Source organism: Lissotriton vulgaris, unplaced genomic scaffold, assembly GCF_964263255.1.
Source record: "Lissotriton vulgaris unplaced genomic scaffold, aLisVul1.2 SCAFFOLD_2603, whole genome shotgun sequence".
Taxonomy (NCBI): domain Eukaryota; kingdom Metazoa; phylum Chordata; class Amphibia; order Caudata; family Salamandridae; genus Lissotriton; species Lissotriton vulgaris.
Genome location: NW_028241926.1, coordinates 26,250 through 51,213, shown reverse-complemented (window position 1 = coordinate 51,213; position 24,964 = coordinate 26,250). Strand labels below are relative to the sequence as shown.

The window sequence follows — 24,964 nt, the reverse complement described above, 5'->3', positions numbered from 1 at the left end:
GGACAGACAGGGCCGAGTGGGAGGGGGTATAGCGATCCTTCACAGAGACCACCTGCAATGCCACACTGTGCCTATTCCCGACTTCCCGGATTGCTTCCAAGCTCTCTATTTCACAATAAGGGAAGTGCAATGTCCCTTCTTCAATGGAATTCTTTTATATCGACCTCCTGGCCCGAGAACCGATTTTACGCACAACTTCCTCCAGTCCCTGGAACCCTACTTTGGTCGAGAAAATTTCTCCATTCTAGGTGATTTCAATTATCACTTAGAACGACATGATTTATCTGATACATCGTGTCTCACTGAGGCTTTGGCGTCCTGTGGACTCACGCAGCGAGTTAGCGGGGCCACACATCGTGCAGGCCACACACTAGATGGTATTTTCTCCAATGACCATCGTCTGACCACCAAGGATCCGGTGCATCTATCTTGGTCCGATCATCTTGCGGTTCCATTCTTCTTGGAATACCACAGGGTCGATGGAAGTAAAAAAGGGATTCACATAATGGAAACTGCGAGAAATTTTAGGAATATCAGCAGTGACTCCTTTGCGCCCTGGGCTGCCAGCCTTTCTATTACTGGCTTGTACAGCGTACAGACCGCGGTTGACCGTTTCGAGCAGGTCACTACTAAGGCCTTGAATGAACTGGCCCCAGTACAGACCCGCCGCCGAGCCAGAAAGAGACCATCAGCCCCATGGTTCTCAGATTCCCTTAGATTCCTCAGGCAAGAAGTGAGGAGGAAGGAGAGGCTCTGGCACTCTAGTTGGGACCTTAAGAACAAGGAAGCCCAGAAACTCCTTGTCAGGAAATACAAGGTTGAGATTGTACAGGCCAAACAAGATCACTTTGTGGCCTTGACAACGTCGCTCTCCTTGCCGAAGGAGCTTTTTAAAATCGTTGATTCCTTAGTCAACCTACAAGCCCCTGACCCTGTTGTACCATCGCAAGATCTATGTAATAGGATTGCCTCCTTCTTTCACACCAAAATACAGGACATCCACATGGCTCTCGAGGAGCAAAGAGCATGTACCAGTGTGCCCCCTGCTCGGGTTGAGATGAATATGACCACTATTGACATCTCCCCATCATGCACTCTGGACTCCTTTCCCCCGCTATCTTTGCAGGATCTGGAGATCTTGCTTAATAAGACCAAATCTGGTTCCCCCAAGATACCTGCCCACTGAAAATCATCAAGCAGTGTAGGGAGACCTTCCTACCTCCTCTGCTAGAAATAATGAATCTAGCTATGAGAGACGGTATCTTCCCCTCGGAGTGGAAGAGCGCAGTAGTGAAACCCTGCTAAAGAAGGCCTCCCTTGATCCGGAAGTCCTAAAAAACTTCCGTCCAATCTCGCTGCTCCCAGCTCCAGCGAAGATGCTAGAGTCACATCTAAACAAGCATCTCGCTGCCTTTGTGGAAAGCTCTGGTTGCTTGGACTCCTCCCAGCACGGATTCAGGAGGGAACATAGCACCGAGTCGGCCCTCACCATCGTGCTTGATAAGATCCGCACGACAGTGGATGGGGGCCAGACCACCCTCCTGGTCCTACTAGATCTAACTGCGGCCTTCGATACCCTCTCCCCCTCAGTACTTACATCTCGCCTGAGGGATGTGGGGGTGAAGGACACAGCTCTAGATCTATTGACTTCCTTCCTTGATGGGCGGGAACAAAGAGTCTAGCTGGGGGTGTTCCTATCTCCATCCCGACCAGTGCTGTGTGGGGTCCCACAAGGGTCGGCCCTTAGTCCGACCCTATTCAACATCTACGTGACCCCACTAGCCAGACTAATAAGAACTTTCGGGATGGAGGTAGTTTCTTACGCAGATGACACCCAAATACTCGTCTCTCTTCCCCATTCAGATGTACAAACTGCCTCCAAGTTTAGATCTTGTATGGAGGCGGTTGGTCACTGGATGATCCAGAATTCACTCAAACTGAATGGGGAGAAGACTGAGTTGATGGTGTTTGGAGGGAGAGAGAACATCTGGTCAGCCAGCTGGTGGCCTGATTCGCTAGGAGAGTGCCCTTCCCCCACAACATCTGCTAAGAATCTTGGGGTGATGATAGACCCTGCCCTGGATATGGGCAGGCAGGTGAGTAGAGCCATCTCCACCTGCTGGGGCTTAATTCACACCCTGCGAAGGATCAGGAAATACCTCTCTTTACAGTCCAGAAAGCAAATATCTGTCGCACTCATTGGCTCACGTCTGGACTAACCGTAATGCGCTGTATGCGGGGCTAAATAGGAGCCTCCTGCAGCGCTTACAGGTAGTTCAGAATGCCACAGCCAGATTTGTTTTGGATATTCCCAGATGCTCCTCGGCCACGTTGGCCAGGAAAATGCTGCACTGGCTACCGGTAGAACACCGAGTACGGTTCAAAGTTCTATGCATGACCTATAGAGCCATTGCAAAAAACAGCGTTATGGGAGTTGGTTCCATCATCTCCCATTACATTCCCAGTAGGAATTTGCGTTCCTCCAGGAAATCGCTCCTGACAGTTCCCCGCATACGTAGAGCCAAGTGGGGTGGCAGGGCCTTCTCTACCCTAGCTCCCAAATGGTGGAATGATCTTCCTCTGGACCTTAGGTCTCTACCTTCCCTACAGAAATTCCGAAGTGCCCTTAAAACCCGCCTCTTTCTGCAAGCCTTTGTGTAAGGATGTATGTTTCAATTTTCTGATGGTATTGTTAGGCGCCTTGATACCTGCGGGTTATTGTTCTGCGTGTTATATATTATTATCAAATCAAATCAAATCAAATCAGGCAGACAGTACCACAATGGCCAACAAAGTGAAGTAGCACACTATAACCTTTGGATCAGACATCTGTCCCCAACACAAGAAAAACTCTGCTCATAAGGATAGCTACCAACAGAGGCCACCAGAAGTAGTCAGTGTCAAAAGCCAGGCTCCAGGCCACCCATGGTCTTCTGACCTCTGATTTTTCTCAGAGTAGGGGGCAACAGCCTGAGGTGCTTGGTACTCTTTTTCAACTATCCTTTCTACCCGTCCTGGGTGATAGCCAGAGACCAGCTGCTCGTCTCAGGGCCTGTACCCTACGTCTGAACAGGTGTCAGTCCTTCCTGCACCTTCCCCTCCATCTGGGACTTTGTACCCTTCATTTGGGAATGGCACACCCACAATTCTGAGCTTTCAGGGTGTCCCAGGCAACCGTTTCTCCTAGCTCTTCTATCACCACTAGAAACTCATTCTCAAGAATGCAGTCAATGAGCATCCAGGGACTAACTATGGCCCTTCTTTAGGTCTCTTCCCCAACCAACTCCAGGGATACCTTGTCCACGGGGCAGAGAAAGTCCCACTCCTGGACCGGAGTTAGCCTACACAAACCAGCCTTTCCACTACCAAGTTTTGGCTAGCCCGGAGTCCCTCTGAGCAGTGACAGGGATCCCATTCGCCTTGACCTGGTAGAAGTGATGACTCCCATTCTCAGGGATCACCAGTTTACCCTTTGCTTTCTCCTCCCAACTAAGGAAGATTAGCACATGATCTACCTCCACCCCCTGGCGAGGAGGTAGCCAAATTGGCCACCCCTGTGGAGGACCCCAAGTAGATGTTTTATTAGGACAGAAAGAGTGTCCCTGCATGTTTTCTGGCTAAGAACAATCAAAGCAGTAGAAATGGAAATGGGGCACCTTGGGCCAATACCCACCCTCATCTTCCCTCAGCAGAGGAGAACCTGAACAAGCCAGTTTGGGATAATCCCAGAAACATTTATGGACACTCGTGTGCTAACCCAGGGTTATACCTCCTCAGCCAGCTTCCCAGGGTCAGCCAGCTCGCTATCCAGGAGGTGCTGAAGCAGCTCTGTAAAATAGGTATTGAAAATGTGGTCCTTCAATATTAAGGGTCTGATTATGATGTCGGAGGGACCAGAGTCCATCCGACATCATGTGGGAACTGGAACTGAACACCCTCCTATCCTCGATTCCAGACCAGCAAGTAGGAAGCAACTGAACACTGTTCAGTCACAATCCTATTCTTTACAATAGGAGCAGGCATTACGAACTGAATGCATGCTCTCATTGTAAACAGAAGGGGTGCAGTTCATCCCTGTACCCCTTGGGGCACATGAAGGTGCCTGTCACCATGTGCAGGGATCAACAGGGGGGCATGGCCACCATCGGGAGGCCATGCACCCATGGGGGCCATGCTGGGGGGCCTCAAAGTTGGATTCCCACAGCCTTTTTGTGTTGGAAAGGCTGGCACAGAAAGACTGTGGGAATCTTCCAGCATAATCCTGCAGCTGGAAAGCACTGCCCAAGGTAATGATGGAGGATTTCCGAATGGCAGCCGGGCTCTCTGAGCTAGTCAGATGCCATTCAGAAATCCAGTTCAGATTCCTTTCTGACCAACCCCATCAAAATGGGTCAGTCAGAAAGGAATCCAAACAGGACATTTCGATGAAGTAGGAATGGCTCAGAACAACGGTCAGAGCCATTTGTGGCTGCATCAAAAGCAGCCCCTATGTTGTACAGCCCAACATAATCATTAACCTGACTGCCCCTTGCCATTAGAATTCAGCTCCTTGCTGGAGTTGTCTAAGAAGTTCACCCAAGACTGGTTTGGGAGTTTGTGGGTGTCCCTGAACCTCTGATGGTATTTCTCAGGGGAGAGCTACATTTGGCAACAAGACAAGTATGGCTTTCATGGGGACACACCATGTCTGGTCATCTACCAGACATTTTCTAAATTGTAATTTAAAATCCAACCTTAACAATGAAGAGGATTTCTTATTACAATTTCATAGATACCAAAGATGAAATGCTTATCAGCTTCCATTCAAAAGGTAGTGCTTATTGAATTTAATAAAGCAACCAAGTGTTATTCTATGGGACAGGTAGGCCTCACAGTAGTGAAAGGCCAATTTAGGCTATTTTACCACCAACACGTGTTAAGCTTAAAAGCGCATATCCAACCTTTTGCCTACAATGCACCCTGCCCAATGGTATACCTAGGGCCTACCTTAGGAGTGACTTATATGCAATAATAGGGGCGTTTACGGTTTGGCAAGGGGGATATATTGCCAGGTTGAATTGGCAGGTTAAACATGTGTTGAGGCTATAATGGAAGGCCTGGGACATGTTTTAATAGGCTAATTAATAGTGTAGTATAGTTCATATATCCCTAATAGGCTTTGCGCATTGGAATAATATACACTATAGTTTTGACATAGGACTGAGGTCAATATGTCTCTATTGAGTACATTAAAATTAATTACTTGTGTGTGCCAGCTAACTCAGAGGTCACTAGAAACTTTCTCGAATGAACAAGAAGGGATTAGTTTATGACAACCGCTTAAACATGACAACTTTGATTCCCTTAGAGTCGGAACAATATCTTCAGAGTCATGGAAACAATAGATAAGTATTTCACTCAGTCAATCGTACATCAGTCAACCCGCACCTGACTCCCATCTGGAATTTATTACTCAGATCGAGAATCTTTCCGATGGCCTGGAAACATGCCTTTCTACAGCCAATCCTATAAAAAGTTAATGCAGATCCGGAAGTCCTTGGTAACTACAGACCCATCTCTCTACTGCCCGCCCTCTTAGGTCTTAGAGAAGCTAGCTTATCAACAACTGTCCGGCTTCATTGAGTCTTATGACCTTCTTCACAAGTCTCAATCCGGCTTTCGGACCGGCTATAGCATGGAATCAGCATTAGTTGAAATGGTGGATTCGATACGCTGGGCAGTAGATGGAGGTTCAAAGGCGGTGTTAGTGCTATTAGACTTTTCTGCACCATTTGACACGGTCTCACATCCTATCCTTCTGAATCGACTTAAGGCCATCAGAATTCAGGGCACAGTACTGACCTGGATAATGTCTTTTCTCTCTGACCGCAAACAACAGGTCCAGGCCCATCCCTTTACGTCTCCTGTTAAACCTCTTAAATGGGGCGTGCCACAGGGCTCTGCCCTGAGCCCGCTTCTTTTTAATGTTTACTTAACATCGCTAGCGGAGATGATCTCTAAAACCGGGATCAAAATGATATCCTATGCTGATGTTACCCAGCTATTGTTCACTTTTAAGGCGGTATCTGTCACCACTTTTGATCCCCTCAAGTCATGGCTTAAGAACATTGCAGACTGGATGGACCGCAACTTCTCGGAACTTAACACATATAAGACCGAGATCTTATTTTTTAATCAACCCTCCCTACTGTGCTCCAATCTGTGGTGGACTGAGGAACTGGGCACGGTCCCACTTCCCAAACCAAAGATTCGGTCAGGAATCTGGGTGTTTGATGGGACTAACAGCTATCCCTTGGAGTTCAGGTGCAAACAGTCGCAGCCACCTGTTTTAGAAAAATCAAAACCATTAGAAAATGTATTAACTACCTGCCGAACCCCACACGCAAAACGGTATTCCATGCATTAATAACCTCTCATTTGGACCCCGCAAATGGATTATATATGGGTCTTTCCCTTGGTTTAATCCTCAGAATGCAGACAGTTCAAAACGCGGCAGCCCGTCTTGTCTCTGGCACTCCGCTCAAACAACATATCTCCCCCTTTTTGCAGCAAATTCACTGGCTTCCTATCGCTAAGCGAATCGAATTCAAGGCCCTGACTCTAGCCTTTCGTGCTGGCAAAGGGCTAGGGCCGATCTATCTCAGAAGGAGACTTCGCCCATACGCTCAGATCAGAGCTCTACGGTTCCACACTCAGTGCCGGCTGGTCACCCCCAGATTCCAAAAAGCTAGATCTGGAGGTAAATCATATGAGGTGAGCGCCACTCAATGTTCGAACAAACTTCCCCTGTACCTGCGCCTGATTCAGTCAGAACCCTTGATCCGCAAATCCCTTAAAACTTTTCTATTCAGTCGTCAGGACTAGTCTAAGCTTGGTCAGTGGCCCTCTTTTTGTCTGTGATAGCGCTGTGACACCCCGTTGGGGTAGCTGCACGCATAATAAATGCCTTATCATTACTAGTATTATTAATATGCTTCGTTTCTATAGAATTGCAGGGAAGTAGATAGACGGGCGTTTCAATAAAAAGGGTTTATTAAACAGTCTTATTTCTCCTGCAAGAGATATGCACTGCTACATTCATAAGACAGAATACGAAGTATAATGTGTTCAGCGTAAACAATAATATACAATAATACTGTAATAGCATGGTCTGGAGCTATGACATATATAAAAATACATACATAAATAACACAGGCTTAAATACTCAATTGGTGCTTCTAAAATAATCCTACCCTAGTGTTCCTAACCTAAGTCTAGTTTGAGGGTAAAAGTAGGTGTTGTTTTAGCTATAGTTTAGTTTAGTTGGGCCAATAATTTGCTGAAGGTTTCTCTAGCTTCTAATCAGCTCCATACCTTAGAATGAGAGAGGTTGGTATCTCTTTCCCGGGACTCGATCTCTAACACCCCCAAGGGGAGTTAGAAACACTGGAGCTGGATTCTCTGCTAATAGGTTGGCAGCGTCTGGTCAGTGCGTCAGTTGGGGATTTGATTTCCTTAGGGACTTGCTGTGGCAAGACGCGTCATGCAAGTAGGTAGCCGAACTGCACCGAACCGTGCCTTGTCATACCAAGTGATGGTATATTTATACCTTGAAGGTGTTTAGAAATGCCAGTATTGACATAAAAGTTGTCATGAATGAACCACTAAGGAATAGATGTTCATGCATAATAAATGAGTTCTTGGAGAAATCAATATCCAAGCAAGGGAAAGTCCTAAAGGTTTAAGGATTTGGTTTTCCAAGAACTTATAGTGACGTAGATGAACGGATGTAAGTAGCCATGCCTGTATTTGGGTAGCATGGACTACGTCTAAATAAGGACTGGATTTCTATGCATATATAAGGGCAATGTGAATTGTACCTATATAAGGGCATGACTTGGGAAATTCATACAGAAACTAAATGGATACACAACACCCACTCCACTTTCGTATGTACGAAGTTACCAAATTCTAAACATGTTTAACATATCTAAAATATATCTACACATGAAAATGCATTGGTGCTGTCCACATAAAGCGATGTTTAATTCTAAGCATATGTTGACATTGGAAATGTAAATTGAATGAATCATGAAAATATACATTTATCAAACGGCTTGTAAATACAGAAGAAAAAAGGGCCAAAACCATTTCATGTCACATAACTTAATATTGTTTGTCTATGGACAAGGTGATATATTGTCTCTGGAAGTATTCAAAGAATTATTGTTCTCTATGAATATTTCTACTTTAAGCAGATTACTTGTGCTTGAGAAAAAACATGAATCATAGGAAAAAGTTCCAAAGATAGTACCTTGTTTCGAAAAATGAAGGTCAAATTCAAAGTCTCTCAAACCACTGTGTGCCAAAATCAAAGTCAGTGATAGGGCTAGGAGAATTCATGAAATCTTCTATGTCTGTAGACAACAAGTCATCTACCATTGTAGGTGAAAGTTGGATTATCTCGTTTAGAAGATTAACCACCCATAGATGTGAACTATAACCTTCATCATTGGTCGCATCAACAATGTTCGTGGCGGATGTCACCTGCGTGCCTGTTGTTTCCTCTCATACCGCAGCAGTAACAACTTGTGTCAGTGAGATCTCAATGAATGCTGTAATCAGAATTGGTAGCCGCTGGGGACAACACAGAGAATGGGCCGTTACAGGGTCCAGCAGAGTATCGATATGCATAGGCATGACTGATGGGAGTGTTAGACAGATGTCTAGCAAGCATTCTTCACCGCAAAGCAGGCAGAGTAGAACAGGTAAGATGCAATCTTGCAAGATTGGTCTGAATGACAGAAACTATATGGTATTTAACTTCGTAGATGAGGTAACCCCAAAATGTGGACGATGCGCTCACAACACTTCATCTCCAGCAGATCTCTCGCCCCAGGTGAATTGAGTGTCACTGGGGATTTGGCTTGCCATATCGTAGCAGTAAGAGCAAACATTTTATTCCTGCAACGAGTCCCAAAAGGAGGGGCAGTCCACCAAACACTGAGTGCACGAAGTTTGGAATTATTCTGAGGACTGCTTGAAAAGGTGCTAATAGTCCGGAACACACAGTCTTAAATATATGTACAATACCGCTCATATCAGCATGTATCTCAACAGAAGTCCTTGCGATTTGTAGATCATATGTTTCTTTGGCCGAGGTCAGTGACACCGTTTTTTGCAAAGAATGGCTTTCATTCTACTTAGAGTATCAATTCGTGTAGAAGAGATGTTCAGTGAAGGCCATATTGGCGACTCCCTGACTGTCTTGGTTCGTGGAAACAATACTTGATTACAGCAAGTGACCCTGGCGGACACAGTTAGTAGATATGGAATATGTGGCAACATGCCACAGCAGCTATGATCATTCAACATGAGGTAACTTACATTTGAAAGTTGTCCAAAAATTGGATTAATCACTACAGCTGGTGAACCATTCAGGTGACAGAATAAGTTGGTTGAGGAACCATCGCAGGCCCCGTGTAGATTAATACCCTGGCAAAGGAGAGAACCGCTTAGTGCGTTTTCACAGTGTGTACCGCTAAGAAACGCTTCACGCCCCCACTCCAACATCTGTGTGTGTATGGTAAATACCAGGATGTCTTGATGTATTCTTTACCCAACCTTTCATATTTGCCTGCTAGTATGTGTTTTAGGCAATACTAAAAATGGAAAATTGTAACCGGCAGAGTGATTGTACCATATATTATCCATTCAGTAGCTGTTTTTTCTGCCACTGTGAATGGTAATCTTTCCAGTTTTTCAATGCTCAGCACCGTATAGTCTGCTCCCCTTTGTGACAGTTTGATCTGTTCATCAGTGAGATTGAATTCTGAAAACAGTGACGTAGTATTGATTAAACGCCAAGGCACATAGCCTGAACGCAAATTTTGGAGCGTCCAACCTAGTAGCATGAAAGAATGTAGCTGAGACTGACCATGTTGCAACATGACCAAGTTTTGTTCCATGATGTCTATGGCAGAAGACACAATGCTGTCCAATGAATATATCCTGGATGACAGCGTCATTAACCCATTGTCTACTATAGAGAGAAATTTCTCTAAATGAATACAATCAATTTCTTGTATTCGTTCTGCAGTCTCTGCTTGCGTAATCTTCCATATTTCTTCATATGCAGCATATATACCGACATATATGAAACATTTTTGATGCAGTTTTCTTGGTCCTAGCAAGAATTCCCCAAGGTCTGCGCCATCTATAAATAAAGATAAGTGTTGTTTTTCATCCTGTAGTGTAGTTTTCTGTAGCCAATCAAGGCATAGCTTCCCTACACTGTATGTTGTTATTACCCCAGAGCAACCATTTGTTCCAATCTGGATCTGATCTGTTGTGATGCAAAATATTATGTACGTCGACCTCCCCGCGTGTAGAGTTAATACTCGCAGGTATTGGTATGGTCGGTGTGTTTAAGTCCTTGATCTTGGCTAACCCAAGGCAAGATGTCTGTTGGACAGTGTTATTCAAAAAAAAAAATTACTCAGGGATGATACAGGCTCTAAACATAGCTTAAAGCTGCACTTGCCAATCTTTTGAACCCCAGACAGTTTTTGTCTTGATGTTCTCTTTCCAAAAGTCAAAACCCTGTCTAGACAGATGAGCATAAAAGGCTGCAGAATAAATCTGTTTTTTATTGGTCAACATACCATACTTTTCATTCCTGTTCTGTTCACATTTCTAAAGTAAAATGTTTCTGCATTGGATACATTGCTGACTTGTGCAAGAAATGATGACCATAATGGTTATAACAATACATTTGTTCATATTCTGATGAACTCTCTAAAAATTCATGATCAGACATCTCTAGATAAGACATCATATTATTAACAGTCTCAAAGTCCCAATCATCTGAAAAGGTACTAGAGATAATAAAATCACTTAATGAAATCTTGAATAAATGTGGAATCTTCAACAGCTCCAACGGGCAAAAAATGTCATATTCTGTTTTGTCGCGAGAATCAAGAGGGAGAGAGAGGACCAGAAAGCTAGTCCAGATCCCCGGTTTATATGTATCGGTATCAATAGGAGACTAGCTCTAGAATGGATTAATCTGACACGGTTATGGTAGATTAATATTAGTTATGTAGCGACTCAGTATTTTGCCGGGTGGCAATGGCACCTCTTGGGTGTCTTTTGAAAGCCCTCACCCACCAACCTAGTTGGTGGCATGCTTCATCATCGGGCCCACCCAGTGACACCTAGCGTGTCCCGGGTGTGCTTCGACGCCTGTTTACAGCGGAGCAGGTATGTCACTGTGTGTGCGGTGTGAGGTGCTAAGGTAAGTGAAGTTAAAACGGCTTGGCAGATGGTCCCTGGGGTGAGGATACTTTATTAAAAGGGCCTCTGCCAGCGGTTAAAAATAAGGCTGTGGGACGTTAGAGGCGGGTTACGACCTCCTACGTCCTTGAGTAGTCAACATGTTTCAGCCAGTGCCTTATATTAATCTGGCTTTCATCAGGACAATGAATATGTGTGGGTTAAAATTAGGGGTTGTGTAGTGTAGTCTATGTGTCTACACGCCCTAAAGTGTATCTAGCTGTGAGAGGGGGGATTCCCTTCTCAAGATCACGCTTTCAATGCTTGTTCTGCGAAGGAGGCACAACAGGTCCCACGCTGGTGCTGGCCAGAAATCCTGGCTTCACCCTGCCACTTCAATAACCTTGGAGCTATCAACAAGCATTGAAAGCGTGATCTTGAGAAGGGAATCCCCCCTCTCACAGCTAGATACACTTTAGGGCGTGTAGACACATAGACTACACTACACAACCCCTAATTTTAACCCACACATATTCATTGTCCTGATGAAAGCCAGATTAATATAAGGCACTGGCTGAAACATGTTGACTACTCAAGGACGTAGGAGGTCGTAACCCGCCTCTAACGTCCCACAGCCTTATTTTTAACCGCTGGCAGAGGCCCTTTTAATAAAGTATCCTCACCCCAGGGACCATCTGCCAAGCCGTTTTAACTTCACTTACCTTAGCACCTCACACCGCACACACAGTGACATACCTGCTCCGCTGTAAACAGGCGTCGAAGCACACCCGGGACACGCTAGGTGTCACTGGGTGGGCCCGATGATGAAGCATGCCACCAACTAGGTTGGTGGGTGAGGGCTTTCAAAAGACACCCAAGAGGTGCCATTGCCACCCGGCAAAATACTGAGTCGCTACATAACTAATATTAATCTACCATAACCGTGTCAGATTAATCCATTCTAGAGCTAGTCTCCTATTGATACCGATACATATTCTGTTTTGTCCCAAGCTGTCCAATCGGGTATAGGAAGGGCTGTGACGTTCACTGTTGACAAGTCTCTTTGTTCACAATGGGATGATTTGTGTGGCTTCAGAAGTAAGTTCACTTGTGTGCTTGCTGTATCCATTTTCACATATCTTCCATTTATCAGCCTACCCATAGTTATTACTAGAGCTAACCAAAGTAGAAGAAAAAATATTCCCAACACAATCCATAGTTCAGTCCATGGTGAAACCAGATAAGTATTTTCCAGGTAATGAAAAAAGTCTGTTGCTTGTTCTTTGAAAGTTCTTTTTGCTGGTGTTATTTCAGGTTTTCTGGGATCCTCAGAAAACGTATCAAAGTTAATGAAATAGCCGAGAGGCAGTTCTGTCAATGGTTGGAATTGCATCCGGATTTGTTGAAATCGCTGGAGCCACTTGATCACTTGTTACTTTATTGTAGACAGGTGCTTCAGGATGAAATGTTATTTGGGCCTCAAGAGGAATGAGTTCCATTGCTGTGTTGCATAGTACTTCTTTTCTCACTGCAGATTCTTCAGTGGTGATGAGTCTTTCAGTTTGAACCTCTTGGATTATAGCTGGAGGAGGGCGTCTGCTACATTGTCGGAGTCCACTTGGCCTGCTGCTTAGTATCGGCCACATAGTGTGGTTTGATCAGGTCGATGGACACGAACCTGTTCTCCTTTTTACCAGCAAGGGGCGGCAGTAAAACAGTTCTTGATCGATGGATAGCTAGGACAGGTACTGATTGTTTGTAGGAAGGGCCAAATTCCTTCTTATCTACAATATTTTCGCTGACTGGATCACCAAGCTTTGGGATCCAGACAGGCCTTGCTGGGACGGTTGGTTTTTCCCCAATGGTGGTTGGCTTCAGGAACACATTGCTTTGTTTCGTTCTTAGTTCATTTAAGTCCTGTAAAACAGCCAAACGATCTTTGATATCAAATGTCTTAGTTTCCACCACTGCTGTATGACAATCAAGGTCTGGAAACCACATTCTTGTCCCAAATCAGACCTCATATGGAGTGATACTCCCTATAGAACTTCTTGGCAAGATTTTAAGGGCACGTTTCTTTCAACAGAATTTCCCACTGGATGGAATGGAGAAGAATACCGCAATTCAACGCCCAAACTGGCCATGGCTTCTTTGTAAGCTCGAGAGCTAAACGCAGGACCTTGGTCAGAATGTAGTGTGTCTATTGCGTATGTGCCGATAAAGACTAGCAAACCTTTAATAATAGTTTGAGCATCAGCCGAGCACTGAGGCCACATCCAAAGGAACCTAGAACACCAATCCCCTGTGACCATGATATACTTATAGTTACCATCCCTATGTAAGGGACCGCAGTCGTCCAGGTAGACGCAAGCTAATGGTTTATCTGAAATTAACAGGAGCGTCTGCGCAGGACGTTTCACAGTAGAGACTTTCATCTTCTGGCATATTTCACAGTCCAGGACATAGTTTCAGGAGTGTTTCCTAAATCGGGGCAACCAGGATCGCTGTTTTAATAACTATACTGTTGCGGAAACACCTGCATGAGCAGAGGCGAGCCTTTCATGTGCTGCTAGGGTTTGGAATTACTCTATCCCCCACTCCAGGGATCCGAGCAAACGGAACATTATTCGTATCAGTTATATATGAGTATTTGAGTGGAAACACTTTAGGTAATGTTGCACTGCTGCCTTTGCTTGTAGCCTTGACATCCAGCAATATTTCATTGTCTATTTTCATTTTTGAACGAGTGATTGCAGCTACGGAATCCGATTGCACAGCCCCCTTCATCAGCCAATTAATTCCCTTCAACGTGAACGCCATCACGTTGATGACTCAGTGTGTTTTGTAGTCCACCTTGCAACTGAACTACTTGTTCCCAAAGCATGTTATGCTTGATTGTGCCACCTTTAGCATCTTTGAAACCGTTTTGAAGGCAATTCTGTAAATATTCATTATATGATTGAACACAATAGAAAGATTTGAGTGTGGGCAATTCGCAATCCGTATTTTCAAGTGCCATTTTGAATGCTTGTAGTTCAGCTCGCTGAGCTGTACAATCTCCTAGAGATTGCTCTTTTGTGACAATAGGTCTGAATTTGCCATCGCGCATACGACCTTTAATGATCGCGCATGCTGCACTATAAGCTTGTTTACCCTCCATAGCGGGTTGTGCTGATCCGTCAGTAAAAATTATACATTCATACTGGCAGAATTTCAGTAGGCAGAGGACATTCTTGTTCGTATTGTAGAAATGCTTGTGTTTTCAAATAAGGATCAAAAATGTATTCAACATCAGTTGCAGCAAAAAAATTTACATATTGGATCCATATTGGATGTAAAGCTTTAACATTTGGAATGCTCGCTTTTGTCACTGCCTCTAAGGCAGGTACAGGAGTTACGATCATAATTCGTTTTCCCTGTGCTAGGGCTCTTTCTTTTGCTACAGCGGTTTGAGCTGCTGCCAGAGTTTTTTCTGTAAAAGTGAATTTAATTTCTGCTTGTGTATAGAAATGTGATTTGTATGTAATTGGTACTTTTTCACCTTTATTAAAAGTTAAGTAGGTGAATCCGCATTGACCTGGAATGATTCGGATCACCAAGTTGCGTACGTTTACGCGTGTTTGTAAATGTTTAATTGCTAACATGTCTGTTTGGAGGTGAGCGCAACATTTCTGTGTGGTTTGTTTCCCAATGAATGATTTTAAAATCAGGTTACATTAATTCGTAGAGAGGTTTAATCCTTTCTGCCTAGTTTAGAATGTAAGTTCTTCCAAAATTCAGGAAACCTAGAACTGATTGTAAATTCTTCAGCATTTTTGGAGGTTGGAGCAGCACACAAAACGTTGGCTGCCAGGCTTTTGCCTTCACTAGATAGTTCATATCCTAGAAAAAGGACGTTGAGATTGGCAATTCTTGATTTCTAAAAATTGAATTAATACCCTTCAGAGGCGAAGTCCAGTATAATGGTGTTCAACCTGTTCAAGTGCCTATCCAGGTCATCCCCTGTCAGATAGATATCATCGACATATGACAATGCCTCTTCAAGTTTGTAGTAACTCTGTTACCCTTGCTGAGAATAACCCAGGACTATTTTTGAATCCTTGAGGGAGACAACAGAAGTTACGCTGTGTCCCCATTATTGAGAGTGCGGTCAAATACCTACTTTCGGGTGCAATATTTTGACAAGAGAAACCGGTAGAAATATCTAATATGGAATTTTTTTACACACAATGTTATTCATTAATGCTGCACTGTGTGCATTTTGCACTGCAAATGTTTTGCAACAAGAGTTTAGATGCTGTAATCCTAAAGTAGACGATATGTGTTGTTTGGTTTGGAGACAGGAAACAAAGGATTGTTCATTGATGAGGTGCATGTTTCAATCACCCCTTGGTATTCAAGTTGATCTAATATCTCCCTGGCCTGTTTTGTTATCTTCTTGCTTAACTGGGTACTGCTTTTGTGCTTTATTGGATTTTGTGGTGAGGTGAGTCCTCATCCCATCCTACATGATTTTTATATAATGCATGGGCTTGAAAGACTGCCCATTTCCTGGCACGAGTATATTTTAAATGTATTGGAATATGGTTAGAGAAGGCTGGCATAATGATGTCTTTGCCATGTGGGCACTCCCTGACAAATTCTTGTGGCCAGTCTTGTTCTGCTAGAAGAATATCATAGCCCTTTGAAAGTCGCTCCCAAAAGAGCACCTTCACTTTTCTTAGTATGTCTCCCTCCATCTGGAGTGTTATTTCATATAACCTCTGTGGAGAGCTAACCGTGGTATCCCCAGGTTCAACTTCAATGTCTTCATTCAAGTCCACTGTCTTCAGAAGCCCCTTCAGGTTCTGGCGAGCTATTGTTACATCTGCTGCGCTATACAACATTATCTGAGCCCATTCTCTTTTCTTGAGTTGTGTCCTCAAGATCCTCTGCATGTCTGATTTTTATACCTGCTACCTTCTTTTTGGTAAATTGAGCTTTTGGTTTAGTTTTCTGAACGTGTTGATCATCTTTGGACTTCACACATTCTTCCTTGTTCTCTGACCTTCCTCTTCTTTCGGATGTCTGTGAGGATATCTGAAAGGTACGAGAGGTACGTGTATTAGTATCTTGATACCTGTCAGGTGTTCTCAAATTATCCCTATTCCTGAGGTTGTAGCTTATTTCAGAGGACTCCTTTTGAGGAGACCTACCTCGGGAATGAGAACGCTTCTCTTTGGAAGGTTGTTTGCTATTTTCCCACTTCTTTTTAGAAGAGGTAGGAGTGTTTTTATTAAAGACCTTTTCAGGACTTTCAGACAGTTGTGGTTTAACTGGTGTCCCACCCAAACTGTCTCTGCCTAATTCTTCATAGGATTTTTCAATTATTCTGGCTAGTTCTTGTGGTTGTTCTGGTACATCAAATTCCCTTGATTTTTGGTGGATGGCCACTGTTCTTCTTTGATATTAGATGATATTATTGATGAGATCTGGCTAAAATTGCTCAGTAATTTAATTCCTAAATTTAGAGCAGGTTCTGCCCCGTATTCGTTTTGAATCTGTTTCAGGACATGAGGTATCACCTCCATAGATGGAACACCATATGTTTTAGTGTAGATTACAGCAAAGACTGTACCCCAAGTGGTGCAGTCCTCCAGATGTGGTGTGATCCCCATTGGTAGACAGATCATTACAATTCTGTGTTTCTCATGAGGACTAGTATTAGGAAATACTGCTTCGATTTGAGTAATTGTCTGAGCTATCCAGAACGGAATTTGTTCACGGTTTGCGGGTAATGTACCCATGACTGTGTGTAAAGTCAGTGGTGTAATTTTTTGTCCATTCCCATGGTGAGAGGTTTGTTGTGAAAAAACTGTTGGAGGTTGGACTGTGAGAGTTCACATGACATATTGAACCAATTGTCTGTAAATTTTAATTAACTCTAATTCTATATATGACATGTCTTCAATGTCAGGATGTGGTGTATAGCCGTCTAAAATCGGCCATGTTGCTCTTGGTCTACTTAGTAGACTGAGTCTGGTAATGTGATTTACATGTTATAGGGCGCCTTTAAACCAGAGCTCATGCTCCTGGTATGTGAGTGGAATTTCAATATCTTCAACATTAATATATTCCTCTGGTGGATCATCTTCTTTGTAGAAGTGAAACATATATGTTACTGGATCTAATTCTGGGAATACTATCCATGAATAGAATACCTCTGTCTGGTGATATTCATGTGCCTCTATCACAAAAACTGTTCTACCACCTCTTGATGTTAGGCCATGTTTTAAAAGTTTTAGAGTGATGGCTCTCCTTAAATTTGGAGGAATGATTATAGCATTCACGTTGCTTTCTTGGAAACCTGATGTCTAAAGCTGGTACGGCGTTGTTGCCTGTAGCTCCACCGACTTTGGTGTTATCCGCATCAGCCATTTTAATGAAAGTTGCAGAGCAAGTTTCAAGGGAACAAAGATAAGGTGCACAATATTTTGGAACACTGTATCCTTCAACGATAAACAAACCAAAAAGCTAATACATAGGATTTTTCTTCCTACTCAGCTACGGCGGATATTATCCTTTACCCACTCCAGACGTCTATTGGAGTATTACAGGAAAAAGGGGCCCTGAGAAAAATGCGACTGAGTTACTTCAGTATCTAGTGTTAAATTAGTGCTTTACCAAACCGTTCAGTGGCATATAGTATAGTTCCTATATCCCTAACAGGCTCTGTGCATTAGAATAATATACACTATAGTTTTGACATAGGACTGAGGTCAGTATGTCTCTATTGAGTACATTAAACTTAATTACTTGTGTGTGCCAGCTAACTCAGAGGTCACTAGAAACTTTATTGAATGAACAAGAAGGGATTAGTTTCTCACAAACGCATAAACATGACAAAGTTGTTTCCCTTAGAGTCGGAACAATATCTTCAGAGTCGTGGAAACAATAGATATTTATTTCCCTCAGTCAATCGTGCATGCTTCGTTTCTACAGAGTTGAAGAGAAAAAGATAGACAGGTCATTTTAATAAAAAGGGTTTATTGAACAGTCTTATTTCTCATGCAAGAGATATGAACTGCTACAATCATAAGACAGAATACGAAGTATAATGCGTACAGCGTAAACAGTAATATAAAATAATACTGTAATAGCATTGTCTGTAGCCATGACATATATAAAAATACATACATAAATAACACAGGCTAAAATACTCAACTGGTGCTTCTAAAATATTCCTTCCCCAGTATACCTAACCGAAGTCTAGTACGAGGGAAAAAGTAGGTGCTGTTTTAGCTATAGTATAGTTGTGCCAAGAATTTGCCGTAGGTTTCTCTAGGTTCTAATCAGCTCCATACCTTAGATTGAGAGAGGTTGGTATCTCTTTCCCGGGACTCGATCTCTAACACCCCGTAAGGGGAGTCAGAAACACTGGAGCTGGATTCTCTGCAAGGAGGATGGCAGCGTCTGGTCAGTGTGTCAGTTGGGAACTTGACTTCCTTCGGGACTTGCTGTGGCGAACCGCGTCGTGGAAGTAGGTAGCCGAACTGCACCGAACCGCGCCTTGTCATAGCAAGTGAAGGTATATTTATACCTTGAAGGTGTTTAGGAATGCCAATATTGACGTACAAGTCGGGCATAAGAACGTTGTGAATGAACCACTAAGGAATAGATGTTCATGCATAATAAATTAGTTCTTGGAGAAATCAATATCCAGCCAAGGGTCCGTCCTAAAGTCTTAAGCGTCGGGTTTTCCAAGAACTTGTAGTGACGTAGATGAACTTATGTAAGTAGCCATGCCTATATTTGGGTAGCATGGGCTATGCTACCCAAATATAGGACTGGACTGGATTTCTATGCCTATATAAGGGCAATGTGAATTGTACCTATATAAGGGCATAACTCTGGAAATTCATACAGAATCTAAATCGATACACAACAATAGGGTGGGACAATAAGTGCTGCAGGCTCACTGGTTAAGTTTAAATGTACAGGCCCTGAGTATTTGTTTCACCTTTCCACAAGGGACTTACAAGTAACTTAAATATGTCAATCAGGGGTAAACCAATTACCATGCTCAAAGGAGAGAGCACAAGCAATTTAGAACTGGTTAGCATTGGTGAAGTGCACAGAGTCATAAGGCCAACAGAAAATAATTGAGTCAACAATAATTCAGGCAAAAAAGGGTGACACTGGGAACGCTATAAATTTCAGACAAAACATCACCAGGCTGATGGAGGTAGGGTCTCCACTGCACAAGTAGTTTGGTGACTGCTCTTACATTAAATTAAGCTGTATGCGTTTTGAATGGTAATCAATATTTAGCCAATGGGTGATTAACCACAGTTTTGTTTTTATTAAAGGTAACAGGAACATGAACATGGCATCAAATGACACCACAGTTGATCCTACATATCAGGTGAGTTCTGCTGTTGTGGTGTTTAAAATACCCACATTGTGACTGTTTTACCTTGCCAATAAAGAAAGAAATTCAAATCATGGATTATAATAGGTATGGTTCACTTATTTTCTTCATATGTAAAGTTATTCTTCTCCACCCTGCACCATTTCATTATAAAACATACAGCAACAAAGTTCATGAACAAATCATCGTAGTACATTTTTTAATTATCAAGATTCTATGTAGCAAAACACCAGGCGCAAAATGCTATTTAGAAAATAGAATAATAATTTTAAATTAATCTCAAAACACGATTTTAAATTGAAGTTTGTTAAAATGGTGATTGAGAGGTCCGGGCAGTAAGCCCCATTCAAGATGGCAAATCGTCCTGTATTCATAATGTATAGAGCAATTAGAGAACCAAAAAAAAGCAAAAAAAGTTTGAGATTGATGAAGTGGGACGAGCTACAGGAGGAAGTTACAGACTTGCCAAATTTGGGATAGTTCAAGACTGATAGAGCGAAACAAAAGTGTTAAAGCATGCAGATGGTAATAAGCAGCAAGCATAAAGTGAAACTATAGGCAAGCAAAATATTATTTGGGGTGGTTTTTAGTCCACCACAAGTAATGAAGTTGCTAACCTGGTAGGTGCACTCAAAGGTTTCAATAATTTAAACCTGATTACTACCCTTATAGGTGTGGCACAGAGCAGAGAGATTCAACTTAGAAAACATGTGCAAAACATTTAAAAGCACCAAACAGTTAAGCCATCAAAGACCCAACCCAGTAAAATCTCAGTCCAACTCAAGTAAATAGGGAAAACTTTAATAAGCAAAACAACACCAAAATGACAAAAATCAATTAAGCGGAACCAGAGATATGATATTTTTAAAAGAGTTAGGTAAAAGTAGTGCAGAAATGCGCAAAGCAGAACTAGTAGTCAATGGTCAAGGTAGGCTGGGATGTATGTGTAATTTGAGACCAACCATGAGGAAGCCCTGGTTGAATACTCCAACTGGATTAGTCTCAGTGAAAATCTGGAAGTTAAAAGGCTTTTAAAAGTTCAAAACCAAAATGAGTCATTCTCATTTTTCTGAAGGCAAAACTCACCAGACAAACTTGAAATGTATTCCGATGTCATGAACTTGCTGGTCAGATACATTTTGCTGCAAGTTCCTTTGAAGTCCAGGAGCTCTGGACAAAAAGTTAAAAAAAGTTTTAATTTACTTTTAGTACCCAAACTAGTACAATAAGTCCCTTTTAAGGACCCCAGGACCTAAATGGCGAACACCTAGAGACTCTTAGGCGTTGATTATGATGTTGTTCGGAAAGCATTGGACCGATTCGGTTCCAGAATGCTTTCTGAATGACTCAGATCGGGGAGTCTGATTGAACGATTTTGATTCATCTGGATGCTTCGGGATACGAATCAGTTGGACTCCTATTGACTTCAATGGGAGCCTGTGTTGCGAACGACAACACAGACTCCCATTGACAAAAGGGGTGGGTGGGAAAAACCTTGCACTGTGTGTCAGGCACACCATGATGCCTGCCACACTGTGCATGCATGTTTATGGGGGTCCCTTGGGTACCCCCATAGGCTCTATTCGGAAACCCCCGGTGAAGTGGGGTCTGCTATGGACCCCCAAAGTCCGATTCCAACAACTGATTTGTTTCAGAACAACCGATTCAGAAAGGCTGTCCAAATCTGACATACTAATTGCTCAGCTGGAAATGGGGTCTGTAGACTGCCAAGATTCCGCTCCGACCGACTTGGTTACTCCCAATGCCTTTCAGAAACAAGTTGGACTGTTTGGAAGGTTCCCAGCCATTGTAATTGGTCGTTGGGAAACGTTTCCGAGTTGGTTGGAAAGGTGGGTTCCCAATCGGATTCGGAAGAATCGAATGCTGTTCAGAGCCATTCTGGACAACATCATAATCAACCCCTTAGACTGTCAGGCAGAGACCACCAACATAGTTCTCAGGTTCCAGTCGCCACACGTCAGCTGGAAATTTCCAGCTGACTCATTGTAAGTTACTTCTTTTTCCTAAGCACAAGGGGAGCAGGTCCAGTCTTTCTGGACTCCTCTCTGGTAGTTAACAACAGGTCCAGTTCTCTTCTGTTCTTCTGCATCAACAGGAAGTGTTCTGTGGAAGGCGCCTTAAGGGGGCACATTTATGGCTAGCATCAGGTAGTGGATGGAGGTGAATATGGGCACTGCCTAATCAAGGAGCAAAGGTTTTGTGGGCAACACTAAACTTTGCCTCTGAAGACTGGAGTTGTGTAGAGGAATAGACTGTGGAAATCACTAGTATCCACCCTGAACTAACATCCAGTTTGAAGCAGGCCCTGTACCCACAACAAACCAAGAGTCAGTTGTCTGGTAAGATAAATGCAGGGTCCCTAAGCACTAGGCATTGAAACACAAGAATTGTCCTGGTATCCTGTGTGCTTCCTTTCAAATTAGCCTCCGGGAACATCAAGTAGGGAAATGTGTTTTTCCTTACTATGTATTAAAAATCCATCTTCACCATTAAATTGGACTTCACCTTTGTTTAATTAATTTTGTATCTGTTTCTATTCACAAGATACAGCATTAGTATTGTACTCTGTACTTGTACAGAAGACAAATAGGCCTGCACTATGTGTCCTACTTTTAACTCCTTCGCTGCGGGGGCTATTCCGCCGCAGCGCTAACGGCCGCGGGCGGGCGCGCGGCTCACCCGCGCTGGTGACAGAACCGTTCCGTCACGGCTCGCGGGTGAGCTGGGCTTGTGACGGAACGGTTCCGTCACGGCCCCGCCCGCTTCTTTAAACCTGCCGCGCAGGCGCGAAATCAGCAATGCGCAGGCGCGGCGGCCTGGCCGTGACGGAACCGTTCCGTCACCAGCACAGCCCACCCGAGGGGCGTGACGGAACGGTTCCGTCAGCAGCATCGAAGGTGTTAAATGCCATGTGCCCTACCCGTTTGGCTGCAAGACCTTTTTAGGTGCAACTTATTAAGATTAAAAGGGAGGTTATTACCAGTCAAAAAATAGCTGTTATAAGCGTTGCATTGCAGGTTTAAACTGCAGCAGTCAGTCTACAATGATAGACCTGAAGCCACTTATGGAACACACCATAAACACTGCAATCCAGAAGTGACATTTAACATCCATGCCATGGATGCAATTTCTACACCATACACTGTGGCATTATAAGAGAGTTAAATATGACAATCAGGAATTTGACCACAGTCTGCAGAGTCTAAAACCAGTAATCAAAAAATGGATGTGACCACTCAAAAAGGGTCATATTCTCACAAAATCTAAACAGTTAAATAACGTTGCCAGCAAAATAATTAAGGAGAGGTGTCCTGAGGCAAAGGAAGTTCACATTGAATCTCTGCCTGGATTATCCCATTCAGCCCTTGCTAGATGTGTAATTCACATTTTTGATCAGCACCCAATAGAGACATTGAGAATTGTAACTGTCAGGCAGGGCAAGCAGAGTGTATTTGATTCACACACATTCAGCAGTCTCCATAGTAAAACATGTCCGTCAGTTTGAATGAGCAAGAATGTTAAAAAAAATCTAGACACAAGCATTGCCCATGTTTACATTGGCTCTCCCAGGAACTGGTGTGCTTGGGACAGAGGGTGAAATTAGAGAAACCTTGAAGGAGTTCTCAGTATGATATTTAAGAGCAGACACACTGTAACAGCAAACTTTACACAGTTCCCACACAGTCCCCGTGTAATAAAAAAGGAGTCACTAGAGTTGGCCTGCACTTTAATCTATGACTTATGGTGCATGGCCTTCACCACAAGTGCGGAGATCCTTTTAGATTCAGACGCAACGCCCCATTGTTAGTCCACCCAGTTCCAGCCAGTTGTCGTTGGTGGTTGCAAAGAATCAGGTGATGTGACCTGCTGAAGAGCAAGCAATGCAAGGTAGTAAACCTACATTGACCCTGAAGAAGATCAGTTAACAAGAGGAATAAACACAGACAAATGAAATTGATCAGAATACTTTTCATACACTGGAAAATAACATCATCTTTTTTTCTCCAAATATTGTTTACTTCTCAAGCAGGACGAAAGACTATTTGAATACGACATTACCTTTTCAGATGAATAATTTCATTGCCATTGATTCTCTCTTCTTTCTTTCAGGAACTCCAACCGCGGCAGTCAGATACTTACAGTGAACTGAAGAGAGATGGGAAGTAAATACTCATACAATTTCACACCTCCTAGAGCTAGAGACCTACAGCCTGGAGTCCTCTTCCTATTTCCAGTTCCAAGAGGAATACATCAATCATTTGTCACAACAATTGCAGTTGCAAACCATTGAGGAGCTACAGAAAATAGAGTTGGAGTTGGAATTTGTGGTAACAGATTCTCAAAGGTTCTCAAAGGGGAATATGTTCCCAAGGAGGACACCTTCCCCTTTGTGAATAGTGGAAGTATCATTGGCGAAAGCAAGGCACTGCTTGCTCCTTCTGATGGTTTTTTCAAATATGAAACTGTTTTTTTAAAGCAGCACCCATTCTTCATGGGACATCAGTGGCTTTAAAAAAGTTTTCTATTTAAGAATTCAAACACATGGCTAGTGGTCTGCTATTCCTTGCAGGGCAGCATCCCTCTAACCATCATCTGTAACCAGTGCTTAATTTGAGCCAGTGGTTTCCAGTGTTCGGCACCAGCACATAAAATTCAGCACTGGCTCCTATGACACTCTGCCACATGGTGGCGCTGTTTATCTAATTTGGGATGAGTACAACAACAGTTAACTTGCCTGGAACAGTATGAATTGTCACACTAGTTAGAGTGTGATGGTTTGTAGTTGAGCTGATACTCTTATTGATGACCTCTTTCAGTTCAGGCATGCCATTAAAACTTTTTTGTTTGTCTAAGTGTAGGCTGCTTTCTTTCCCCTCTTTTCGGTGTTGTGTTGTGTTTACCTTCTCATAGCGCCAAGACGCCCCTTTGCTGGGGCAGCTGTGCGCTGTACAAATAAAAATAACATAACATAACATAACATATTGGCAGCACTGCCAGGGGCAATGGCACTATTTGCATCCTATCTTTTGTACATCTGGCCCATGGATGTTTATCATGGTAATTTGATTATTCCATCACTCTCCCTTACTGTCAGTGTTCTTCGTTTGATCTCAAATAACTTCTGGAAACTGCATTTATTGTTCTTTTTATTTCCATGTCCCTGATATTCAACCACAGACAAAATTCTGCAGTGTAGAACATCATCAGGGTTGGACAGGGGCTCTGGCATATAAAAGGGACCCCACTAGTGAATTAGGTAGCTAAAAAAGTAGCAGATTG

The 24,964-nt window shown here is 43.2% G+C and overlaps 1 protein-coding gene across 1 annotated transcript in view; it reads left to right on the top strand.

Annotated features, from left to right (window-relative positions):
• LOC147669135 (uncharacterized) overlaps window positions 1–24,535 on the top strand; it is a 306,712-nt gene extending 282,177 nt beyond the window's left edge. Inside the window, exons 5-6 of the mRNA XM_086948199.1 lie at window positions 19,602–19,657; window positions 23,795–24,535. Coding sequence (XP_086804325.1) covers window positions 19,602–19,657; window positions 23,795–23,851 — 113 coding nt within the window. The 3' untranslated portion in view covers window positions 23,852–24,535. The remainder of the gene's footprint in view (window positions 1–19,601; window positions 19,658–23,794) is intronic.
• The last annotated feature ends 429 nt before the right edge of the window (window positions 24,536–24,964 follow it).